General features: G+C 38.4%; 1 protein-coding gene across 2 annotated transcripts; it reads left to right on the forward strand.

Annotated features, from left to right (window-relative positions):
- Nucleotides 1-911: 911 nt before the first annotated feature.
- Nucleotides 912-24,711, forward strand: cep78 (centrosomal protein 78). Of its 2 annotated transcripts, XM_039674915.2 has the most exons (17): nt 920-2,822; nt 3,140-3,315; nt 4,523-4,783; nt 6,858-7,027; nt 8,777-8,849; nt 10,222-10,325; nt 10,397-10,571; nt 12,870-12,983; nt 17,852-17,916; nt 18,039-18,132; nt 18,216-18,315; nt 19,947-19,989; nt 20,119-20,256; nt 21,949-22,026; nt 22,109-22,263; nt 22,390-22,528; nt 24,035-24,711. In XM_039674915.2, exons 3-17 carry the CDS (start codon nt 4,531-4,533, stop codon nt 24,371-24,373), a joined length of 2,040 nt encoding a protein of 679 aa, XP_039530849.2. In that variant the 5' UTR covers nt 920-2,822; nt 3,140-3,315; nt 4,523-4,530; the 3' UTR covers nt 24,374-24,711. The 2 variants fall into 2 exon arrangements, with proteins under 2 accessions (XP_088975396.1, XP_039530849.2); XM_089119270.1 differs by lacking the exon at nt 24,035-24,711 and having other exon boundaries at nt 912-3,315; nt 22,353-22,490.
- The last annotated feature ends 269 nt before the right edge of the window (nt 24,712-24,980 follow it).

Here is a 24,980-nt window from a genome sequence, read left to right on the forward strand (position 1 = left end):
TGTCCAGAAGTGCAGAAGTGCTCCTCTTCTGTGTCAGTGATGAAGGAATGGCAGAGCTGGGCAGACACGCACGCGACGCCTACATGAACGCGCTCTGTGGAGCGTGCGCGCGCACCGACTCTTCTTTGACAGTGATGATGATGATGATGGACCCTTCACCTGCACCAATAGGGAAGTATATGATGCCACCGTACTTTCCAGGTAATCTCTTCACATAGGCTACATAATGAATAACTAAGCAAATAAATAAATAAATACCGTTTTATTGTAATGTTTGATATGAAAAGATTTTTAAAAATATATAGAATTATCTATCGCCCATTAGCCTAGCTTTAGTACTGTCAAATCGATAGCCTATATCGTATTAATCGCATCTAAATATTTATATATATATATACACTCTAAAAAATGCTGGGTTGTTTTAACCCAACTTTGGGTCAAATATGGACAACCCCAGCAAATGGGATACATTTTTTCATTATATTTTTAACCCAACGTTTGGGTTTGTCCATATTTGACCCAAAGTTGGGTTAAAACAACCCAGCATTTTTACAGTGCATGTATATATATATATATATATATATATATGTGTGTGTGTGTGTATATAATTCGCTAAATATTCAAACATATTTCAAAATGTAATTCATTCATCAAAGCTGAATTTTATATGTATACATGCACGCACGCACGCACACACATAGGCCTATTATATTATATTATATTATATTGTAGTGTATTATAATGTTTAAAAATACTCTTGCTCACTAGGTCTGTGTTTAATTGATAAAAACAAAGCAAAAACATTAATGTAGTTAAATATTATTATTTATATTAAAACAACTTAAAATATATGTTACACTATTCTTCATTATATATTATTATATACATACCAATAATAATTACAGTAAGCACCAAAATGTTAGAATGATTTCTGAAGGATCATGTAGATCATTTTGCGGGATCATACATAATTTCAAACCAATACAAATTGTAATTATTAAATTGCAACACAATTCTTTGCTATAGGCCTACGATCATCTATAGTTTTGCTCACTGCGAGCCCAAGGATGACAATGCATATTTTCAGTAAGGCCATTGACCTTAAAACATCTCTGTAAAGCTTTGAAAATACATGTGTTGTGAAAAGCGATAAACAAAAAATAAAATAAATGACACGCACATTTAATACACCCGTGACAAACTTAAATGACAACTGATGTCAGCAAAAACACTCTCATCCTGAGAGCACAGATCAGCCTTTTAGTCACAATTCTCCTTCATTAGAGTTGAATATGAATATGAGACCAGTATTGTGTTCACTTGATATCCAACAGCTAAATAAATTAAATAAATATTAGGTATAACATCAAAAATGAACAAAGTGAATTACTGGAGTGTACATTTATGACCTATAGATATGGTCATATTTAATCCTGTGCAAGAGGAAAACAAAACTTTTTAATAGCATAACTCTTCCAATTTGGCAGTTTGGTCCCGATCCTGAATTTAGTTCTTTGTGTTGTTGCTTTTGTATCTTGAATGGAGATTTTATTTATTTATTATTATTTCACTCATGTATAGTTTTCATTGAGTTAAGACAGTAGAATCAGTTCAGTTTGCATTACTGAGAGACATAATCCAATCATAGATTTTATGGTGAAACCCAATTTCTATTCTAGATTATATTTAATTGTAAACTGACCCAACTCTCATCCTACATATTGTAATGTGAGTGTACTGTAAATGACACAGACCCAGGATCAGAAAGGGAAGAGTTGTCTCTGATTCTGAGATTATTATAATATTTAAAATAAAAAATAAATTAAAAAAAATCCTATTTGCTTGGAAATACTAAAAGGTCAAACCATGCTGGACACAATTGAGAGAGGTTAAAGATCTGGATTTAAGCAAAACTTTGTCCCTCTTTTTTGCTGGCTGTATTCAAAATAAGCGAGGACAACATTTGCAACTACTTTCCAAGTAAAAGAGTCAGGAATACGACATCTTATTTCCATGCTTTTAAAGCAACACATTCTCACTAAGATCATGAGCAGCCAATTTTCCACACCACACACTGACACACACATCTAAACAGCAAACACACACATTCTCCCCTCCTTCTCTCCGCTTTCAGGAGCGAAACCCAGCAAGAAATATCCGTCATTTCCCAGTCCAGTTTAACTAAAGACCCGATGTAGTCCACTTCCATACAAAATCACCTTCAATTTGGTTACATGTCGTTTTTGCCAAAACTTGCGCTATTTATGATAAGTCAACTGTGATCAAGGTGTTTTTGTTTCATTTCTTCACTCATTTTATTTCTTTGTTATGTAATTGATGACTCTATTCTTGGCCGATGGTTTTTCTTCATCATCAAATCTGGGCTGTGTTTGAATGGCTATTAGCAACTTCTTTTAAATGCAAAATTGCTTGCAGGGAATTATTAGGAACACCTATTCAATTTCTCATTAATGCAATTATCTAATCAACCAATCACATGGCAGTTGCTTCAATGCATTTAGGGGTGTGATCCTGGTCAAGACAGTCTTCTGAACTCCAAACTGAATGTCAGAATGGGAAAGAAAGGGGATTTAAGCGATTTTGAGCGTGGCATGGTTGTTGGTGTCTGAGTATTTCACAATCTGCTCAGTTACTGGGATTTTCACACACAACCATTTCTAGGGTTTACAAAGAATGGTGTGAAAAGGGAAAAACATCCAGTGTGCGGCAGTCCTGTGGGTGAAAATGCCTTGTTGATGCTAGAGGTCAGAGGAGAATGAGCCGACTGATTCAAGCTGATAGAAGAGCAACTTTGGGCGGAAGTGAGAGACTGTGTATTTGAATGCTTATATCTTATTTTTTAATTTAATTTTATTTTTTTGCCATTGTTTTGGAGCACACTAGCTTATAGATAAGAGTAAGGCTAACATATTCATTGTAAAAGCCAAAAAAACTTCCAAGGAGACTTTAATATTATCACTATAAACAACATTTTAAATTTAGTTACATTACCATTTCAATAGTGGGTTTTTTTCGCACTTATTGTTCTTAATCTTATGTCAAAACCATGATGATTTTTTAATCGTCAATAACAGTAAAGCAATGACAATCCTGTTTTTCCTGACGTGTCCCCTTTAAGTGACGTTGGTGTACCTCCGGCCAGCAGGAGACGCTGATCGCACATGCGCAGATGGAGTTTCACACGCAGAATGAGACGCGGTTTCCCTTTCAAACCACCGCGGTTTGTTTTGAGACGCTGGGTTGGTTATTATCAGTCTCTAGAGTGGAAACCACGACTACAGAACTAACAAACAGGTAATCCCCTTTAACTAATAACAGATAAATAAAACCAGCAAATCAGCTTTAAACAGTTTGGTGTAGTAAACTCATGTTCGTTGTTAAAGATACCGTTACACATACATATAATTCATACATCTATTATAGAGATTTGAGGAATTATGTGGCTAGATACACGATATTTTGACGTACAATTAATTTCATCTACCAGGAGCTGAAGAGTAAATTATTTGTGATTATTTGTGTATATGTGATAATTTATTTTCTTCTGGTCTTCTGTATAACGTTACTAGTATCAGGTTGATTAACTGATAATATACTGATTACTTATTTTATTTAGCTGATTATATTTCATCTTCAAGTGGCTTTATTTATTGCAATGAAAGTTGACGCATTCTGCACACGTTCATTTCATTATACAATATATTTGAGTCCTACATTATGATTTTTCACACCCACTTTTTAGTTACTGTAACGTTACCTTTAAGACAATGTTGGGTGTAATTAATTACTTTAATTTTAGTAACTTTTCCCTTGAAAAAAAAATAAAGGTAATACTCTATGTTTTCTGTAATTTAGTTACAGTTACAGTTGTAATGACATTAAAACTGTATAGTAAATAATTCTATATAAAATCAAAACTGAACATATAATTCCCTTAAAATCTGTGGTCTGTACTTTGTTCTGTAGATGCTATTTTATTATATAATATATTTTAGTCCTACTTGATAATTTTTCGCACTTACTTTTTTGTTACTGTATCTTTAAGACCATGTGTATGCGTATAGCAGCAAGTGTTTTGCAATACAATATGAGCACAATAAGTACATTATTTTTCGATGCAAGTTCACAGTAGTTAAAGACACCTAATTCAAAGTGTGATCGATATTTTTCCCTAATACTTTTAAAACATTTGAACCATTGAAATCAATAGAAAATTAACTGTACTATTATAATATAATAAAAAATATGTTTAAATGTCAACAAAGTATTTACAAATTAAATATATTTTTTAACAGACAATCATGAAAGTGAATTATTTTGTAAGTTCACCTAAGTGGCCTTTTATTACATTAATACCATCTCCATATGATTTTTAAGATATGAAGTCAAGAAAAATCCTCTTTTTTTCCTGTTGATGTCTTTTTTTTCATACGCACAATTCTGTCATAGTTTATAAATCTTTCCCACAGCTTTGATTTTTCCATTTCTTGTCTTGATTTAGGTTGCGTGATGCTGGAACCAGCTCAGATCCGCCGGAGAGGCGCTCAGGACTTTGAAGGTTTCTACGATCATGTCTGTTCGACTCAAGGATCGGCCCCTGTCCGCGCGGTGAAGGCCAGCCTGAGTCGAGGGATGTTAGACTTCAACCCGGATCGCATCAGTCTAGCGGACTGGAAGCCCATACTGTCAGCTCTGGCCATCAACAAACACCTCCAGCACGTGTCCATCAAGAGCTGTTACCTCACCGGCACTGGAGCTCAAAGTCAGTGAACAGACAACCACACAATATACACTGAAGGCACAATGAGTGTCTGTTGCACATGTGTTATAGTGTTTACAAAAAACATCAATTGGACATATATATTAAACTGTCTGTACAGCACGTTTTGTACTGCCTAGCACTGGTTATTATTAAAGAGTTAGTTCACCCAAAAATGAAAATGATGTCATTAATGACTCAAGCCCATGACTCAAGTTTCTGTATTGTGTTGTCTTCCGGTTCTGTTGTGGATCCGCGTTCAGACGTAAGACGCGGCTGCATGTGTGTCTGGTGCGGCTGAGCTTCGGTTACAGTCTGAGGGAGACGCACGCTGTGCAAAAAAATCTTCACAAACATGTCTAAGGATTTCCACACAGAGGAAGACTTGCATTTATTTGCCCAGCCATATTTATTTGAACCCGAATGGGCTCTATGCACGGCGGTATTTCCGGTGAAGGATTAGGGATGCTCGATAACTTCCGCCGATCATAGAGTCCAATGCAATACCAAGAATTTATATTGAATTTTATACTCCATGGTTATACTAAAGAAACGTTAGTCACAAAAACAGATAAAACAGACACCCCTCGTTGTGTTTATGCTTCTTTTTAAAATTATATGAAATAAACATAACTATATATAAAATTACATCTTAACGTATGTACGTTTCGTTTCAAAGACGGGAGGACAGTAAATATTGAAGACTCTGCCATAATCCCGTTTTCTCCGGTTTTCCTCCGCTTTAATCTACACAACCGGAAATGGACGAGCATCCTTACGTCAAATGCGGAACTTATGCGTGCATATAGCCCATACACGGACGCACCACACACACGTCAGCAGCGGCACTGAACGCGGATCCACAACAGAACCGGAAGACAACACAATACTGAATAAAGTCACCGTTTTTTTATATTTTTGGACCAAAATGTATTTTCGATGCTTCAAAACATTGTAACTAACCCACTGATGTCACATGGACTACTTTGATGATGTCTTTATTTCCGTTCTGGATAAGGACAGTATACCGTACATGCATTTACAATGGAGAGACTAAATCTAAAATATCTTAAACTGTGTTCTGGAGATGAACAGAGGTCTGACGATTTTGTCATTAATGACATCATTTTCATTTTTGGGTGAACTAACCCTTTAAATACAATTTCAAAGTAACTTATTAAAGGGCATAGACATATACACTAGACGTCACCTTGGCTACGGCAGTTCATTGGAACGAATGCGTCAACAGAGCCGCCATCTTGAAACAGGGGAGCCCCTCCACTTTAATGCATCAGCGTCAATGTAGTAGACACAGGTCTAACGGAAATAAAATCACCATAAGTCATCATGAATGCGATTTTTCTTGTTTTTTTGGTTTGTTCCAACGGTCAGACATGTATTTATCATTGATTCCAGAAAGGAATTTTTTTTAAACATTCTTCCTAGTTCAGATTTCATCCGTGAACATCATACGCTGCACAAAAGTCCGCCACCATCAATGAATTCGAAGTAAAGGCAGAGATAGCAGCGTTACCTAGCTACTTCCTATGACAAGACCCCTGTTCCAAGATGGCGGCGGTTTTGACGCATGCTTAGAACTCTAAGGTGAGGTCTAGTGTATGTGTCTATGATTAAAGGGTAACTAAACCCCTGGTCAGAGCCTGACTCCACCCACTGGCAATATTTGAAAAATGCTGGAAAAGTGGGCAGAGCCCAGCGGAGGGGGGCGTGCACCTGAGACGCATCTCTTTGTATGAAACTTGCCTACGTCACCCAACAACCGCTGTGTCACGTACTACCGCAAACATCCAATAGGAAAATTCAACTGCAGTAGCCACCGTTCAACCTGAAGAGGGCAGCACTAAGACGCTTTTACACCATATATTGTAGAAATAGAACACTTTATAAACAAATGCCAAAAAAGTTACTCGAATCAATGACTGGTATTAATAAAGATCCATTCTTACAGATCATTAACTAAAAAAAGTTGGTTAAGTGTTTAGTTACTCTTCTACCTTGAAGAAGATGCCCTGGATCCTCTAAACTCTTGTTACGATTGAGTGTCTTCTCTTCTCAGGTTCTTACAAGGCCCATAATAAGAAGAAGGCTCCTGTGATTCACTCCAGGAATATGACGCTTCAGTTGTGTAAGGCTGTGCAGAAGTGCCTGTGTGAGTCGAGCAGCCTGAAGACGCTTCATCTGCACGGGTTACCACTGAGAGAGAGGGACCTCACAGCTCTCACAAAGGTGCGGCTGTTATTTATATGTGTGCTGTTATTTTTGTTTTATTTTTACTTAAAGGTACACTATAGTTGAGTTCGATTCGACCGTAAGTGGATTGCGTAGTGGACTTCACAGGGTACTTCGCCATCTTAACGCTGCAGTCGAGCCAGAAAGAGCCTCAAACTGACGAGCTGAAGACCATTAATAGACGCCGTACTTCCTTTAAAATAAACTCCAGCACAGCACCTATAATGAGATGATCTTCACATAAGCTTGACGGTGAACTCTGTTAGAGAGATACGTATGACACTTTATCTGTTCAATAAGACACTTACTCTCCTGCTGAGTTATAAAAACGGCATTATCTTTTACAACATTTCAAACCCTCAGTTCTCCATCTCTGAAAAGCCGAGCCGATGTTGATTCTTGTTTTATTACGAGCTCTGTCTCGGTCTCTTTTCTCCAGCAGTCTCTCCTCTGTTCAGCTTTTGTTATAAGCAGGTGATTCTCAGCTTGGAGACACACACACACACACACACACTCAACTCTGCGGCAGTGCGATCCGACATGTGTAAAATAGTCCCAATATAAACATTTATTATATGTCATTCAGGGTTAAGATTCAAAAACTTGCATTGTAAAATGGATTTCTGGTTTATTTGCTCATTATTAGGGCTGGGTAATAAATATCGATTTCTTGATATTAATCGATTCTCATTTTTACGAACCGATATCGATTCTTAAATCTGAAGAATCGATTAGTCATCCTGTTTCATTTGAATGAATGGGACATTGTATCGCGGCTGCGCACATCCCAAAAAATCGCAATAATCTTTGTCCTTTGTTACTATTGATATGAAACAAAGTCTCAGTTTTCAAATTACGTCCATTTTCTTTAGAAATTCAAAAACATAAATAGCGTTTTGGCGCTGTGGCGTGAGATCGCTCTGGCTCAGCTCTGGAGAAGCAGCAGCGCTGATCTCTCTTCCGGCTTAATAATACCAGTCACAGCGCCAAATAAACATGAATGAGCATCTGAAAGTGTGTTAAAGATAGAGTACAACTTATCGAAATCCGTATCATGTCACATTGATTCGCCAATCAGCGTTTTAACCGTGGAAAGACGTCAGTTAAACAGCTTGTAATCAATGTCATGTATTGTCATATTTACCTCAGAAAACCCACATAAACTCGTTAGTCAGCTAGAAAAAAATAACTCCAGAGAAGGAGCATTTTGCTAAATATATACACCATATTACATATGCATTACAATCTTAATGTTCTTCAATATTTAATGCATATTTGAATAAATCTGGCAAGTTGTTTATGACAGCCACCATTTAAATGTTTATATTTCATATAATCTTCTTATTATAAAAATAAATAAAAGTGTAATTTAAGTGTTTGTGTAGCTACAAAACAGTTCATTATTACCTTCATATTAGGCTAATGAAGTCTATAGGCTACAACTAGACTCCCATAGTTTACAGCATTTAAGAGATTTGATTCCCTTTAGAAAAATGGCCATTTATTGTAACTGATATCCAAAATAATCGATATTGAATTGAATCGAATCGTAATCGAAATCGAATCGAATTGCAAGCTTGTGAATCGAAATCGAATCGAATTGTGAATTTTGTCTCAATACCCAGCCCTACTCATTATGTAATTTTTATATATTTTTGAACACAAAAAAATGTTACAGACTGCACCTTTAATTTAATGTTGTTTGAAAGCATGTTCAAATAACGTTTTTTTTTAATTTCTGTTTAGGGTTTAGCAAAGAGTGCGTCATTGGAGCATCTCTCTTTAGCACACTGTCCGATCGCAGATCAAGGGTTGGAAGGTGAGTTGAAGTTTTCATTCTGACATTTGACTGTTTTGTGGAAATAAGGATTTGTGCGGTAACATTATTATTTCACTACATTGCATTGAATAGTATAGTATTGTACCATCTCAATATAAAAATACAAAGAGAATTAAATCTTACATTACATCAGGGTTTCCCAGACTGTGAGTTTATTGAAAAGCTAATAATAAATCATACACATTTAAAATCAAAATAATAATAATGTGTTTGAAAGACAAAAACCTTCTAAAGACAGAAATACAGGATTAAATGACTGAGTGATAATTCAAATAATAATTAATCAGGAGATGATTTGATATGCAGCAAATATTAAAAGTGAAATTATTTCTGTGGCCTCTTGATTGTTTAATAATTATAGGCCTCTCTATATGGTCTGTGTGTGAAATTTTACAAAACTAGAAGACTTTCTGAATGTACATAAACAATATACTTTTTTTTACATTTTAATACATGGGGGAAAAAAAGAATTAGGGAGAAACAATAAATTATGAATTGTGTGGTTGTGCCATTGTGTGAATAATGTAATCATGCAATCAATAAAAAAGTAACCAAGTCTGATTACAAGTATTTTAACATGTAATATAATCTAATTGCATCCAAGATGTCCATGTCTTTCTTTCTTCAGTCGAAAAGAAATGAAGGTTTTTGATGAAAACATTCCAGGATTTTTTCCATATAATGGACTTCAATGGGGACCAAACGGTTCAAGGTCCAAATGAGAGTTTCAGTGCGGCTTCAAAGGGCTTTAAACGACACCAGACGATGAATAAGGGTCTTATCAAGGACCCTTCGAGTCATGACTCGAAAAAAGATTTGTTCATTTTGATGAACGAGTTTGAACAGGAGAGTCATGAATGCGCATCACAGAACAGAGCAAGGCGAGCATTTGTGCTTATAAAACTTAAACTTTTTGATTTATTTTTGAAATGATCGATCGTTTCGCTTGATAAGAGCCTTATTCATCGTCTGGTGTCGTTTAAAGCCCTTTGAAGCTGCACTGAAACTCTCATTTGGACCTTGAACCGTTTGGTTCCCATTGAAGTCCATTATATGGAGAAAATCCTGGAATGTTTTCATCAAAAACCTTAATTTCTTTTCGACTGAAGAAAGAAAGACGTGGACATCTTGGATGACATGGTGGTGAGTAAATTATCAGGAAAAGTTTTTTAAAAAGTGAACTACTCCTTTAATATGTGTAATCTGATTACATAATCCATATTACATGTAATCAGCACTGGTCACTCATATGCGAGAAGTTTTTGTTCACATGCAAACATTGTGTTTATATGTATTTGTAATGTTATTGATGCAGAAAATATTTTTGTTGTTATATTTTCCTTTTGATCAGTCATTTGTCAGAGTGTTAAATATTCATCATCGATTAAGACCGTGGATTTCACTTCCTGTAATATTACCTGGCAAGGAGCAGAGCATATGGCGAACATCATTAAGGTACAAGTCCACATTTATTAGTATAATTAATGTCTCTGGAAGCAGATTGATGAGTTTCGCCTGTCGTTTAGCACCAGGCGGTGAGGCGGCACAGTACGGTGTGGGTGGAGACGCTGCGCTACAGGAGGGCTGAGTTTGAGGCCATGAAAGGACTGCGCAGAGTTACTCTCAACGACAACATTCTGATCGGAGACAGAGGAGTAATGGCACTTGCCCGTGAGCTTACAGAGGACCTGTGGGTCAAAGGTTCGAGAGGTCACTCTTCAACACACAGGCTAGAGTTAGGTCGCATTGAAACTTTAAAAATGTGACGATACCAGCATTTCCCTCTATCATTTTCAACGCTGTTGAACAGATTCTCAAACACCTCTGATTGGCCATTGTGTTGACACGCTCAATATACACTCACCTAAAGGATTATTAGGAATCCCCTTTCACCTTCAGAACTGCATTAATTCTACGTGGCATTGATACAACAAGGTGCTGAAAGCATTCTTTAGAAATGTTGGCCCATATTGATAGGATCGCATCTTGCAGTTGATGGAGATTTGTGGGACCCGAAGCTCCCGTTCCACCACATCCCAAAGATGCTCTATTGGGTTGAGATCTGGTGACTGTGGCGGCCATTTTAGTGCAGTCAACTCATTGTCATGTTCAAGAAACCAGTTTGAAATGATTGGAGCTTTGTGACGGTGCATTATCCTGCTGGAAGTAGCCATCAGAGGATGGGGACATGGTGACCATAAAGGGATGGACATGGTCAGAAGCAATGCTCAGGTAGGCCGTGGCATTTAAACGATGCCCAATTGGCACTAAGGGGCCTAAAGTGTGCCAAGAAAACATCCCCCACACCATCACACCACCACCACCAGCCTGCACAGTGGGAACAAGGCATGATGGATCCATGTTCTCATTCTGTTTACGCCAAATTCTGACTCTAACATCTGAAATCGAGACTCATCAGACCAGGCAACATTTTTCCAGTCTTCAACTGTTCAATTTTGGTGAGCTCTTGCAAATTGTCGCCTCTTTTTCCTATTTGTAGTGGAGATGAGTGGTACCCGGTGGGGTCTTCTGCTGTTGTAGCTCATCCGCCTCAAGGTTGTGTGTGTTGTGTCTTCTTCACAAATGCTTTGCTGCATACCTCGGTTGTAACGAGTGGTTATTTCAGTCAAAGTTGCTCTTCTATCAGCTTGAATCAGTCGGCCCATTCTCCTCTGACCTCTAGCATCAACAAGGCATTTTGGCCCACAGTACTGCCACATACTGGACGTTTTTCCCTTTTCACACCATTCTTTGTAAACCCTAGAAATGGTTGCGCGTGAAAATCCCAGTAACTGAGCAGATTGTGAAATACTCAGACCGGCACCAATAACCATGCCACGCTCAAAATCGCTTAAATCCCCTTTCTTTCCCATTCTGACATTCAGTTTGGAGTTCAGGAGATTGTCTTGACCAGGACCACACCCCTAAATGCATTGAAGCAACTGCCATGTGATTGGTTGATTCGATAATTGCATTAATGAGAAATTGAACAGGTGTTCCTAATAATCCTTTAGGTGAGTGTATGTCTGCGTCCCAATTCGCATACTATCCGTCCTAAATAGTATTCGAAAGTAGAATTAGTGCGTCCCAAACCGTACTATGTTGAAATGAGTGTTTCAAAGATACCCGGATGGTCTACTTTTTCCGGTCAGAATCCGAAGTGTAGATCGATGCACTCTCTAACGGCTGATATTGCCCACAACCCATTGCGCTTTGGACGAGGATTCGGTTAGAGAACTGCAAACACGAGTAAAAAGTGTTAAACTACAGACACGGAGGTCGCGCGAGTCCCGCGGTTATGTTGAGAGGTTTAGATAAAGAGGTTTGAGTGATTAATTATCACTATCTAACCTAATGAAAATAATTTATTCAATGTTGTCCACATTATATTGCATCTGCAGCAGCATTGTGAACTTTTGTAAGGATACGTTAGCCATTACTTTTTAAATGCATCATTATATTCAAGTAGCAAAACACGAGGAAGTATCCGCATTAAAGACCCACGATTGGCAGATGAACGTGCTCCGAAACGGTAGGAAATCAAATTAGATTGAATGGAGGATTTTAACTGTGACAAGATGATTGACAGGCCAGTTTATGGTGTCAGGATGCACGCAGCACGCGACAGAGCTGTCCTTTCAAGATGATGTGATAGTATCCCAAAGCTTGCCTACTCTTTTGCTACACACTCAAAAGTATGTACTTTTTCTTCCCAAAAAGAGTACATACTTTTAGGGCGTAGTATAAGTAAGCGAATTGGGACGCAGGGTATATGTTATGAGTGCGTGAACACAATGGCCAATCAGAGGCATTTAAGAGATATTTAAGTATTTTAAGTATCCATTCAACATTACTCAAAAAAAATGTAATTTCACATTTTTTAAATTTCAGTACCGGCTTGTTACCGGAGTCTGTACTTTTTGACAACTCTAACACAGGCATATACGGTATATTTGACTAGCACACATAGACCCACATCTCCACCTTCTGTTCCTCCAGCGGTGGACCTGCAGCGCTGTGGGATCTCAAACGAAGGAGCGCATGATCTAGAGAAGATGCTTCAGTCCAATTCCACTCTGTGTGTGCTTGACATCAGGAGAAACCCGCTGATCGGTAACTCATCTAAAACTTTGCGTTTGGGGTCAGGAAGATGTTTAATGTTTTTGAAAGAAATCTCTTCTGGCTGCATTTATTTTAATTAAAAATGCAGTAATATTGTGAAATATTATTACAATTTGGAATAACTGCTTTCTATTTGAATATATTTAGGGGCAAAGCACCAAAGGTGTGGAGGCACCTATTTTATCTGTTCCGGTTCCTATTATTAGGGCCCAAGCCCTGAAAGGGCGAAGGCCCTATTGTTTTCCTTGCGATTATTTTTCTTCTCTATTATTATAATAATTATTATTTTACTACCTTTTGGGCACTTTTGGGGCCCTTAACGTGCTCGAAAACTCTTGAAACTTTGCACACGGGTCAGAACCCGCGGCCATCAGAGCCGGGCTGAAGCTGGTACCTGGGCGTGGCAGGGGGGCTCGTCAGCGCCCCCTGGAACGGGGTCCGAACACTCGGTCCATAACTCAAACACGCTTGCATGTAATAATATGAAACTCGGTACACATGTTGATCTCATCGTTTCATCTATACCTCGCGCTCTTACTTTTTACCCCAGCCCAACAGGAAGTCGGCTATTGAGGTTTGTTTGTAAAACGCTCGCAATGGTATTTGAAATACTCCTCCTAGAGCTTTGATCCACATTCGACGAAACTCGGTCAGCGTGAAGTCAAGACATTGAGGATGAAAGTTTGCGAGGGGATTTTTGATATCTCGAACGGTTTGTCCGTGGCGAGGAAACGAAATCATGGCGAGAAACGTGAAACAGGAAGTGTGTTATAACTTCAGCATACATTAACTGATCTTGATGAAACTTCAGCAGTGTGCTCGCTGTAAGAGGACGATCACATGGATGTGACTATTGTGAGTAAAAGTTATAGCGCCACCAACTGGCAGCAGGAAGTGTGTCACTTTCAAAATGCTTTGAAATCACCCTTTTATTTTTACCCGATTTGCTTCAAACTTCATCTGTATAATGTAAACATACGGCAGATGTAGACCTGTGAATGGATTCTTGATATCTTTGATACTGTTGCCGTGGCAACGCATCAAACTTTACCCTTCTTTTAGGATGCTTTTAGGATGCTTTTGAGACCCTTAGCATGCTTCAAATTGCATGAAACTCGACAGACACATAACATTTATTAGCCAGTAGACATGTGCAAAGTTGCAGAAACGGGCGTGGTGAGGGCTCAGTAGCGCCACCTTTTGACAAAAGTGGGGTGGTTAGTTTTAACTAGAGTTACAAAAATTGGTATGTATATTGTACTCCTCGAGCCGGACAACTTTCTAATTGACACTTATTAGCTAGGACCCACAGAAAGTCAGATATTTTTGTTTGAATATGGCCACTCTGAGCCTTTGGCTGGCTGGCTGGCTGTCTGTGTGTGTGTGTGTGTGTGTGTGCAGGGGGAGGGGGCTTAACCATTTCACTGCTGTGTGTATGACCTGCATAAAGAAAATACATTTCTCAAGCCTGGTATTTTTTAAATAAGTTTTTATTTTAATTTTTTATAAGTAAAGGCATATAACTAGTTTAATTGTAGTGAATTGACAATAGTTTTATATAATTAGTTTATTAATCAGATTAACTTGGTCAATAAACTTGGTCTGAAAATTTGGTCCATAAATCAAACACACTTGCATGTAATAATATGAAACTTGGTACACATATAGATCTCATCGTTTCATATATACTTCACACTCTTACTTTTTACCCCAGCCCAACAGGAAGTTGGCTATTTAGGGTTGTGTTTAAAACACATGCAATGTAATTTAAATTATTGCTCCTAGAGCACTGAACCAAATTCGACGAAACTCGATCAGCGTGAAGTCAAGACATTAAGGATGAAAAAGTGCCACGGGATTTTTGATATCTCGAACGGTTTGGCCGTGGCGAGGAAACGAAATTATGGCGAGAAACATGGAACAGGACGTGTGTTATAACTTCAGCATACATTAACTGATCTTGATGAAACTTCAGCAGTGTTTTCGCTGTAAGAGACCGATCACATGGATGTGACTATTGTGAGTCAAAGTTATAGCGCCACCAACTGGCAGCAGGAAGTGTGTCACTTTCAAAATGCCGTGGCAACGAAACAAACTTTAACATTATTTTTTGATGCTTTTGGGACTCTTAGCTTGCTTGAAATTGCTTGAAACTCAACAGATACATCACATTTATTAGCCAATAGACATGTGCAACTATGGCAAAAGATTAAAGTAATGTCAAAAAAGTAAACACTAAAAGCCTCATATCTTCTAAAAATGTAATTATACATCATTTGTTTCTAAATTAAATTATACAAATATTATAACTTCCCCAATTTTTCCTTTTTTTTCATTTAAGAATTGTGTTTACGTTCAAAAACAGCCAGAATTGTTGTAAAATTCATAAAAAAATAATAATCTGAGTCATACGTAGTGCTATACTGCCCTCTTGTGTTCAATATCAGGTAGGCCTATTGTGTATATTCCCACCGGTTAATCAACGTGTGACTCCGCTGGGACTTGGGAGCTTTTAAATCGCTTACTTAAAACCGAAAGTCAAAATACGGATGTCCGCACAAGACATTAATGGTGTGGAGTAGAGCGAGCATTTTAAATAAATTCCTATTAAGTAGGATTGAACTAAACAGAAAGAATGTTCACTCTGTTCTGCTGGTTCCTCGCTGGTGGATCATATGATTACTTTGTCATAATCTATGACAAAAATGCTATTATAAACCATATTAATAATAGATAATACACATTGCTCTTATTTTTGAAAAATACATTCATGAAAAACAAGATAACAAAAATCATTAAAAAAAAATATAGCCATGGCTGCTATAAAGCAACATATAATTGAAAGGCAATTAATAATCTGTCATTACGTCACTGCATTATGATATTACGGCTCCAATACGGTGCAGCACAAAGCACTTATGTGCATCCCGAGCGGAGAATGATGTGCTTGAAGCCACATGAAGTTACAGCGCATTGAGTCCGTATTGAAAAGTTCAAAGCACAAAGGAAATACATATTTATGAACAGTGTATTATACATTATCTATCTATGCAATAGTTTATTGAGCCTTTTCTTTTAAAGGTTTTAAATTTCAGTTACTGTGTGCGTGAAGAACAATTATAGTGCTCTGACTCTAGTGTTGTGATCTAACCGACAGCGTCCGACACCCGGTAGAAAGTAACACGATTAAGTTACAGCAATAAAGTCCAGCAAGAAAAAGTTTCTTCATTCGAAAATATAGACCTTTAGACCTTTATCTTAAAGATCCAGTATAATAGGATTAACATTGAATCATTGAAGATCGTTTCATCATTGACTGTAACCGAATGTGACGTGCTGTTTGAATGCTGAATGGAGAATGACTGACAGGCGCAGAGAGGGAAAAGTTTGTGTTCTTGAATTTAATGACTTAAATATTAATTTCTATATCACATAATAGCTTCAGAACACTAATAATACAGTACACAAAAACTTTATGGTACTTTAGAAAGTTTTTGTGCCTTTGTGCCTAACAGAATAGTATATGCACAATATAGAATTTGAATCAGCCTCGTCAAAGATGGCAGTGTCAGAGCCGATACCGATCCTGAGTATCTAATCGGCGCACTTCTTTTCAACAGTCAAATTGAAATTGAAATTGCTTGAAACTCAACAGATACATCACATTTATTAGCCAGTAGACGTGCAAAGTTTCAGAAACGGGCAATGTGCAAGGACTAAATAGCGCCACCTTTTGACAAAAGTGGGGTTGTTAGTTTTATCTACAGTTACAAAAATCGGTATATACATTGTACTCCTCAAGCCGGACAACTTTCTAATACATAGTCATTAGCTCGGACCAAGAGGAAGTCAGATATTTTGGTTTGAATATGGTGAGCCTCTCTCTGAGCCTACGTCCCTGTATGGCAAGCCCTTTTAACATTTAAAAGCTAAGTTTGCCTGTCCGGAATTAACATTGTAGATATCAACAACGTCTTTCTGTCTATTCGTAATTACATTTTGGATAGTTTGTATTATCATTTAAGACATCTGTAACATAATTGTGACTAGTCGAAATGACAGAGTATGGCAAGCCGTTTTAACATTTAATCATAAAAGGGCCAAAGCCTTCGGCACCGCTACCCGGGTGCCTTTAGGTAACTAAAGGAACCGGGGTTGCGGTGCCACCGGCTTGGGCCCGCCATCGCTGCTCGCAGCTATATTTACTATTATTATTATTATTTTGTAAGGGGTAGTACAATTCAATCAAAGTCACGTGTCAGTCATTTTTGACGTGTTTTTTCACATCAATGTCTATAACTAACCAAAATTGACACACAGATGTATGGACTTACTCTGAGGACACATAATAAAAATGGTGGGTTTTTGCCTCTTGGTGGCGCTAAAATAGAACAAAACATGAAATTCCCATTGACTTCAATACAGTATTGTGATGTAAAATGCTTTTCTTAACGAATGAATTGGTGTAACATTACGAAACTCAGTGTGTGCCATAAGCAGCATGCCTTGAAGGTAACCAAAAGATTTCAGTGCCACCTTTTGGTCAAAAGTTATAATTTGATTTCCTAAAATGCTAATAACTTTTGAATGAATTTGCCTATTGTATTGACACTGATCTTAATAGATTCCTTGGGTCATACCGAAAACATGGATACCAGTCAAACTTCCTGTCCGCCATCTTTATTTTCTTTTAAAACCTTCTTTTTCGAATTTCTCCTAAACCGTTGGTCCGATTTTCACCAAATCGAATCGTTTAATATTCTAATGTATAAAATGATCACAGTTCCTCAAGAAGTTGATGTTTGGCCAACTCTAAATCATCTTCACATAACTTTGTCAACTCTTTCCTTTTCTTTTAGATAATAATGTGGTGAAAGCTGTGCTCAAAAAAGTTCTCATGAACGTCAAAATCCATGATTCACAGGTTTGAAAACTTTTGCAAATGTTTTAGATTATTAGATATTACATGAATCTGTTGTCTCTTGATCTTTAACAGTCAGTTGATCACATGTGCCGTCCTCATTGTCAGTGTGTTGTGTGTTCCAGTATCTTTGGCTTAAACCTTCTTCTCCTAAAGACACTCTTGATCAGTCTCAGCAGTTGAGGAGGAGGAACGCAGGGAAAGCTACTTATCGAATCGGTATGTGAGTTATTTGGCTAGTTTTTTCTAGCGGTGAGATGTTTAGACTGTTTGACTGGACTGTTCACCATCATTCTCCGCAGGGTCTCGCCGGTCCTCTGTAAACTCTGTGTGGAGGCCTCCTCGGCCTGGGTCAGTGGGGTACGTCCCATGGCGCACTGCTGCTCGGGCGGGCCTACAGAGGTAAGCACATGATAAGTGATATCAGTCTCAGGATGGGTTTCAGACTTGTTTATAACCGTTGCGTCGCACAAAACGTGCCCTGAAAAAGCCGTTGTGATTTATAAAAACAAACATGACTGGAAAATTGCCGCATGTGCACAAAAACTCTGACCCATGTGTACAAACAATTTGGAGACGGAGCGGTTTGGCAACACCGCTGGTAAGTTGACGGACTGACAATAACAGGTTAAAGGGATACTTCACCTCTGGAAAGATTAATGTGTATTTAAAATGGGTCATTTATGTAGAAGAAATGTGAAATTATTTTTGAATTTGGAGCTTTCTAGACTGAGAAAAGCCAGGAAATGTATTTTTTGCTTATTTGGATGAAAGACAACAACTCCCAGAATGCCCTTGCTTTGCTGCCCTAGGAGGCCACGCCTACCGGTAACAGAGCGCAGTCGTTAAACAACAAGTCTAGGCTACTAGTGAGTCTCCGTGATGAGTCTGCCTAATAATGTTTCGAGATCGCCCAAAATGTCCGGGATTCGGCTTTTGCGTTCTACAGTCGCCATTCATCATGTTTACTGTGGCGAGCGGGACGAGTGAGGGCCGCGGGAGAACGGCGCGAGGCCGGTGGCGTTATTACCGATGAGCGACACCTGTGAGACGCACCGGTCTCGTATCTCTCACGGAGCAGCGGGAATTTTCTTAGCAATGTTAAAACGCACATCAACCGATCACTTGTTTAGCGTTCATGTTAACAATATAGTCAGATTCACCAATCAGAAGGAATTCAGTTCGATTGAAACAAAAGCTGTGCATGTAAACAATGAATGGCGACTGCAGAAAGCAAAAGCCGAATCCCGGACATCGACGGCCGGATATGTCCGGGAAAAAGAGGACGTAACCCCGACTACTCAGCTTTCTCCACAGAACAAGAGCCTGCTCTGCTAGCTTAGCTTCCAAATAAAGATGGCCGACACTATGTGTTCATTCTGTGAGTGAGATCGCCCTCTATGGGCGGGTTGAGGACATGCGGGACAGACCTGACTACTGACTGTAGTCTTTAGCCTCTGGACAATCCTCCGATGACGCAAAATGACAACGAGGATTTTTTCCAGACAAAAAATACATCTGATATATACACTAAAATATGCTATTCTCATTAAGCACTTAAATAACATGAAATCTACATTTTTTATTTTCTAATAGATAGAAATATTTGTGCTGGATGCGATGCTTTGAAAACGGTTTCTATGGCATGCTGTGTTTTAAAGTTTTAACTACAGCGAGGATTGCTTAGCGCATGATGCTCATCGTCTGAGAAAACATTTATATGCAAACGATCAGTAATGCAGAAATAGGCCTATCTGTTTCCATTAAAAATATTAAGCAATTGAAAATACTATTTGGCTAGATTGAGACTCATGTGCGCACAATCTTGGGATTTATAAAGGGAATTTTGCGACGGTTTTATAAGTGAATATTTATTGCTAAATGCCATTTTTGACTTTCAGGCGGACGTACACTTTTAGGAAGCATCCTACGCACAGTTTTATAAATGAGAGTTGCCTGATAGAATTTAGATCTGCTTTTCCATTCAAGTCAATAAGATACATGAACGTGTCTCTCTTTGTCGATCTATAAAGAGGTGCGTCACAGGCTGATGGGATGCCAGACCAGAGTTTTCAAGTAAGGGCTGTTTTATTGCTTTATGTTTATGTAAATGATGTTTTTGCATTGACATTTATTTATTTATCAGGCACTGTTATCCAAAGGGACTTACTAATTGCTGATTTATGGTGCTCTTTTGTTCGTCAGAACGCCACCTCTGTGAGGGTAACGGTGGAGACCGAGTCCGAGTCCGAAGAGGTGGATGATGCACATGTACCGAGTCCTCAGGAGAAAATCACAAGCTACCAGTTCAGTAGACTACAGACAGAGAACAGCCGATTACAGGTGACACAGTAACAGTGTGCGTCATGAGTGTATTGCAGGAGGAGGCGTGGTCAATTTAGTTAGGAGAGACTCTTCAGTCTTCAGAGAGTTGACATGAGTATATAATACCAACCAAAGGAGTTTTTAAAAGTTTAATGTTTTGAAGGTCTCGTCTGCTCACTCAGGCTGCCTTTGTATGAAGAAAAACACAGTAAAAAATATATGTATTATTGCAATTTAAAAGAACTGTTTTCTATCTGAATATATTTTTTAGAAATTTACTCCTGCGATCAAAGCTGAATTTTCAGCATCATTACTCCACCAATTCTTTTAATTTGTCCAGTAACATTTTCCAACAGTGTATTCTTTTCCCAACATTTTTTAAGTCATATCTCATATTTCATCTCCAGCTATTCACTCACAAATACACAAATTTAAGTAAAATAAATAAAAACAAAGCTAAGCAGTTCGGTGTGGTGGGTAATGGCTTATGATCATGTCCTTCTGTTTGGATTTACTCAGAAATATGTAATAATCATGTAATAGTTCTTATTTTTATGATTAACTCATAGTTTGAAACAGAAAGTCTGGGACACGGGTAAAATAATCCAATTAATGAAAAGTAGCAATGATAGTGATGAAAAAGTTTCCCAAAATTTTATTGTGGTTAATAAAACAAAAATAAAAAACAAAATGCCCCAAAAGTACAGTGGCACTTGGTGTATATAAAGAGTTCAGATGCAAAAGCCGCTAAATGCCATTTGAAATTTTCTTTAATGATGATTTTTTATCAAACTTGTATATTTAAGTTCAGTGATTTCACTTAAATAACAATTAATAGGTAATTATCATTGCCATTTAAGTGAAATTACTGAACTTAAAGGGTTAGTTCACCCAAAAATGAAAATTAAGTCATTAATTACTCACCCCCATGCTGTACCAACCCCGTAAGACCTTCGTTCATCTTCGGAACACAAATAAAGATATTTTTGATTGAATCTGAGGGCTGGATCACTCTTCCATAGACAGTATAAGATGACGTACTGCTTGTAAACAGAACGTTTTGCGCCTCCGGCTAGATCAGTACGTCATCTTATACGGTAGGGGGCGGTAAAACTCCTAAGCGGTGAGCAGCCGGTAACAAAAAGTAGTCGAAGAAGAACGGTCTCGTCTCAGTTCTCGCGCATGCGCCCATAAGGAAGTAATGGAAAGTCGAATAAAGTCGTTATTTACGTTTTTTTTCGCACAAAAAGTAGTCTCGTCGCTTGATAAAGTTATAGTTGAGCCACTGTAGGCACATGGAATATTTAAACCTTTTCTTTTAATGACTTTCTGGGCCGTCAAGAGGCAGTCCCTCAGGCTGTCTATGGAAGAGTCATCCAGCCCTCAGATTCAATCAAAAATATCTTTATTTGTGTTCCGAAGATGAACGAAGGTCTTACGGGGTTGGTACAGCATGGGGGTGAGTAATTAATGACTTAATTTTCATTTTTGGGTGAACTAACCCTTTAAATATACAAGTTTGATAAAAATCATCATTAAAGAAGAAAATTTCAAATGGCATTTAGAGGCTTTTGCATCTGAACTCTTCATATATTTGATCTAATGTAAAGACATTCTGACATTTTTAAGCATGGCTTAATTATCCAGCTAAATATTTTTAGCTGTATAACATGAAGTATAATGCGCTGCACTTCCTCCGCTCACCCACAGGTGGCGCTAGAAGAGTGTCGGCTGAGGCTGGCAGAGGAGAGGAACACCAGACTGAAGACCAACTCTCGCCTGGTGGAGGTACACGTATTCCCAGTCATTCTGTTGGCAAAATGAACTGTAACATTTCAGAAAGTAATGTTAATCATGTCTCTTCCTGTAGCTGGAGCTGGAGAATGAGCGTTTGCGCAGTCTGAACCAATCCCTGTCTGAAGCCCATCTCAACGCCTCTGTTCTAGAGGATGAACATGTGCTGGAGAGCATCGAATCCTCCTTCCACAAATTCCACGCCTTCCTGGACCTGCTGAAAGATGCTGGGTTTGTCTGATCTGTTACCTGAAATCTAATATTTTACATCTACTGTATGTACAGAAGTCCTGATGGCAGATTATTTTTATTCTTTGAAGATTTCGTTGGGATTAATTGGGAATTTCTTGCTGTTAGGCTGGGCCGGTTTGCATCTATGGCTGGAATTGACCAATCAGACTTCGGGCTTCTTGGGCATCCTCAGCTCTCCTCAACAGAGCGGACACACATCAGCCAAGAGAACCAGAGAAACGAGGAGAGGAGGGAGACTTCAGCCGTGAGCACACATGACACACAAAATTATTTAATGAAAAATTAATATTTATTTACTTCCATTCAAAAGTTTGGGATCAGTTCGATTTTTTTTTTATGTGTCCGCAGTGTGTGTACACAACCAACCTGTTGTAGTAAAAATCCACTCTTAAAAATCCACATTTATTTTCCCCATGAATTTGAAACAGTGTCTCAAAATGAGCCAATCAGGAATGTGATCCAATGTGACATCACAAATGAACAGGCCCCGCCCATGACGGGCACAGAATCCCCACTTTACTAAACTTTCATGATGAAGAACTGAAATGTCACTTGAGCGTGAACACAATAGAGATCAATCAAAACCATTGATCTCTTGGCAGAGTATCTGAGGCACAAGCTGTACAGGCTCCGCCCTCTTCTGGAAAGTGGGCGGGATCAATCAGACAATTTACATATAAAGATACATGCACAAAAACAGCATGTTGCAAAAATGGGCATTTACCACATGGTGTAATAAATGGATGGGCTACAACAGCAGAAGACCCCACCGGGTACCACTCATCTCCTCTACAAATAGGAAAAAGAGGTGACGCTTTGCAAGAGCTCAACAAAATTGGACAGTTGAAGAGTGGACAAATGTTGCCTGGTCTGATGAGTCTCGATTTCAGATGGTAGAGTCAGAATTTGGCGTGAACAGAATGAGAACATGGATCCATCATGCCTTGTTCCCACTGTGCAGGCTGGTGGTGGTGGTGTAATGGTGTGGGGGATGTTTTCTTGGCACACTTTAGGCCCCTTAGTGCCAATTGGGCATCGTTTAAATGCCACGGCCTACCTGAGCATTGTTTCTGACCATGTCCATCCCTTTATGGCCACCATGTCCCCATCCTCTGATGGCTACTTCCAGCAGGATAATGCACCAGGTCACAAAGCTCCAATCATTTCAAACTGGTTTCTTGAACATGTCAATGAGTTGACTGTACTAAAATGGCCCCACAGTCACCAGATCTCAACCCAATAGAGCATCTTTGGGATGTGGTGGAACGGGAGCTTCGTGTCCTGGATGTGCATCCCTCAAATCTCCATCAACTACAAGATGCGATCCTATCAATATGGCCCAACATTTCTAAAAAATGCTTTCAGCACCTTGTTGAATCAACGCCACGTAGAATTAATGCAGTTCTGAAGGTGAACGGGGGTCAAACACAGTATTAGTATGGTGTTCCTAATAATCCTTTAGGTGAGTGTATATACACATAGAAAAGTTCATTTATATTTGATTGATATTTCGCAGTTTTTACTGTATTTTTGATCAAATAAATGCAGCCTTGGTGAGACTTCTTTCAAAAACATTAACATTTTTATTCCAAATGAAGTCCTAACTAATAAGGAGAGTAATACATTTTTTTTTAAAGAATAATAATCATTAATCTCACTTGGAAGATAATCTTACCGACCCCAAACTTTTGAATGATAGTGTATTTGTTTTATTTATATCATTATTATTATTTCTCTAATCTCCACACAGATGGCAGACGTCCCTCGACCTGAATCAAAGACTCACTCAGAACCTCCTGCCAAAGCTGAAGACATTCCCCAGCCTCATTCCCAAGCAGAAGTGCCTCTAACTCCAGTCGGTTTGTGTCGTTCCTCGCAGGCGTTACAGGAGCCACTTGAGTTTGAGGCCCCGGAGCAGAGCCGAGTGTCCTCGGACCCCTCGAGCCGTCAGAGGGCCAGCGGAGGCTCTCGCTCAGCAAGTTCAGTCAGTCTTCAGTCCAAAGGCTCACGGTCCTCTCGGGCGAACGGGTCCGTGTGCTCGGATCGGTCTCAGTCGGGTTCTGCTGGATTGGTTGGGGTTAACTTTTAGATTCTCCAGTTGTTTAAATGTTTGTTACTGCTGTCATTGTGACCTGTTATAATCCTATTACCGGTATGTTTGTTTGAAAAGTTGCTGAGCTTCATGAAATTCCAGGTTCAGGATGTGGTTTATGCACTAGTTTTTAGTTTTATAGACGCAAAAAAGTTTCAAGTTTTATTATTATTTATAGTATATTTGCAGGACACTAAGCGTATTATATTAGACTTTTTGCTAAATTAATTGATAAACATCTAAATCAAATTTGCCATCTGCTAATTGTTGTCATGTTTTTTTTTTTTCTATTAATAATTTTTCATTTGAAAATAAACCCATTTTTGCACATACCATTTAACCGGCGTAGTTTGTAGTATGACATTTTCTTTAGTCTTTAATGGTGTTGCTGCTTTGCCAGAGTGATTTCTGATTCTGAAGAAGAGAGACTTCCACTTTTCACTGTTCACACTTTATCATATATATTATTATTTCAATATTTTTGAAATCTCATGCAATAAGAAATTTGAACTATGTACATTTTCTCCTTTTTGGGACCTGCCCCTAGTGGATTTTTCATGTATTGCAGTTTTTCGCACTTCTGGGTAGGCTTTTTTTTTTTTTT

The sequence above is a fragment of the Pimephales promelas genome, chromosome 14 (genome assembly GCF_988280905.1).
Source record: "Pimephales promelas chromosome 14, fPimPro1.hap1.1, whole genome shotgun sequence".
Lineage (NCBI taxonomy): Eukaryota > Metazoa > Chordata > Actinopteri > Cypriniformes > Leuciscidae > Pimephales > Pimephales promelas.

Coding starts and splice junctions, on each gene's coding strand:
- cep78 (XM_039674915.2), top strand. CDS start 4,531: ATGCTGGAACCAGCTCAGATCCGCCGGAGAGGCGCTCAGGACTTTGAA. Junction 4,784..6,857: donor CACCGGCACTGGAGCTCAAA/GTCAGTGAACAG, acceptor TTCTCTTCTCAG/GTTCTTACAAGGCCCATAAT. Junction 8,850..10,221: donor CGCAGATCAAGGGTTGGAAG/GTGAGTTGAAGT, acceptor CCTTTTGATCAG/TCATTTGTCAGAGTGTTAAA.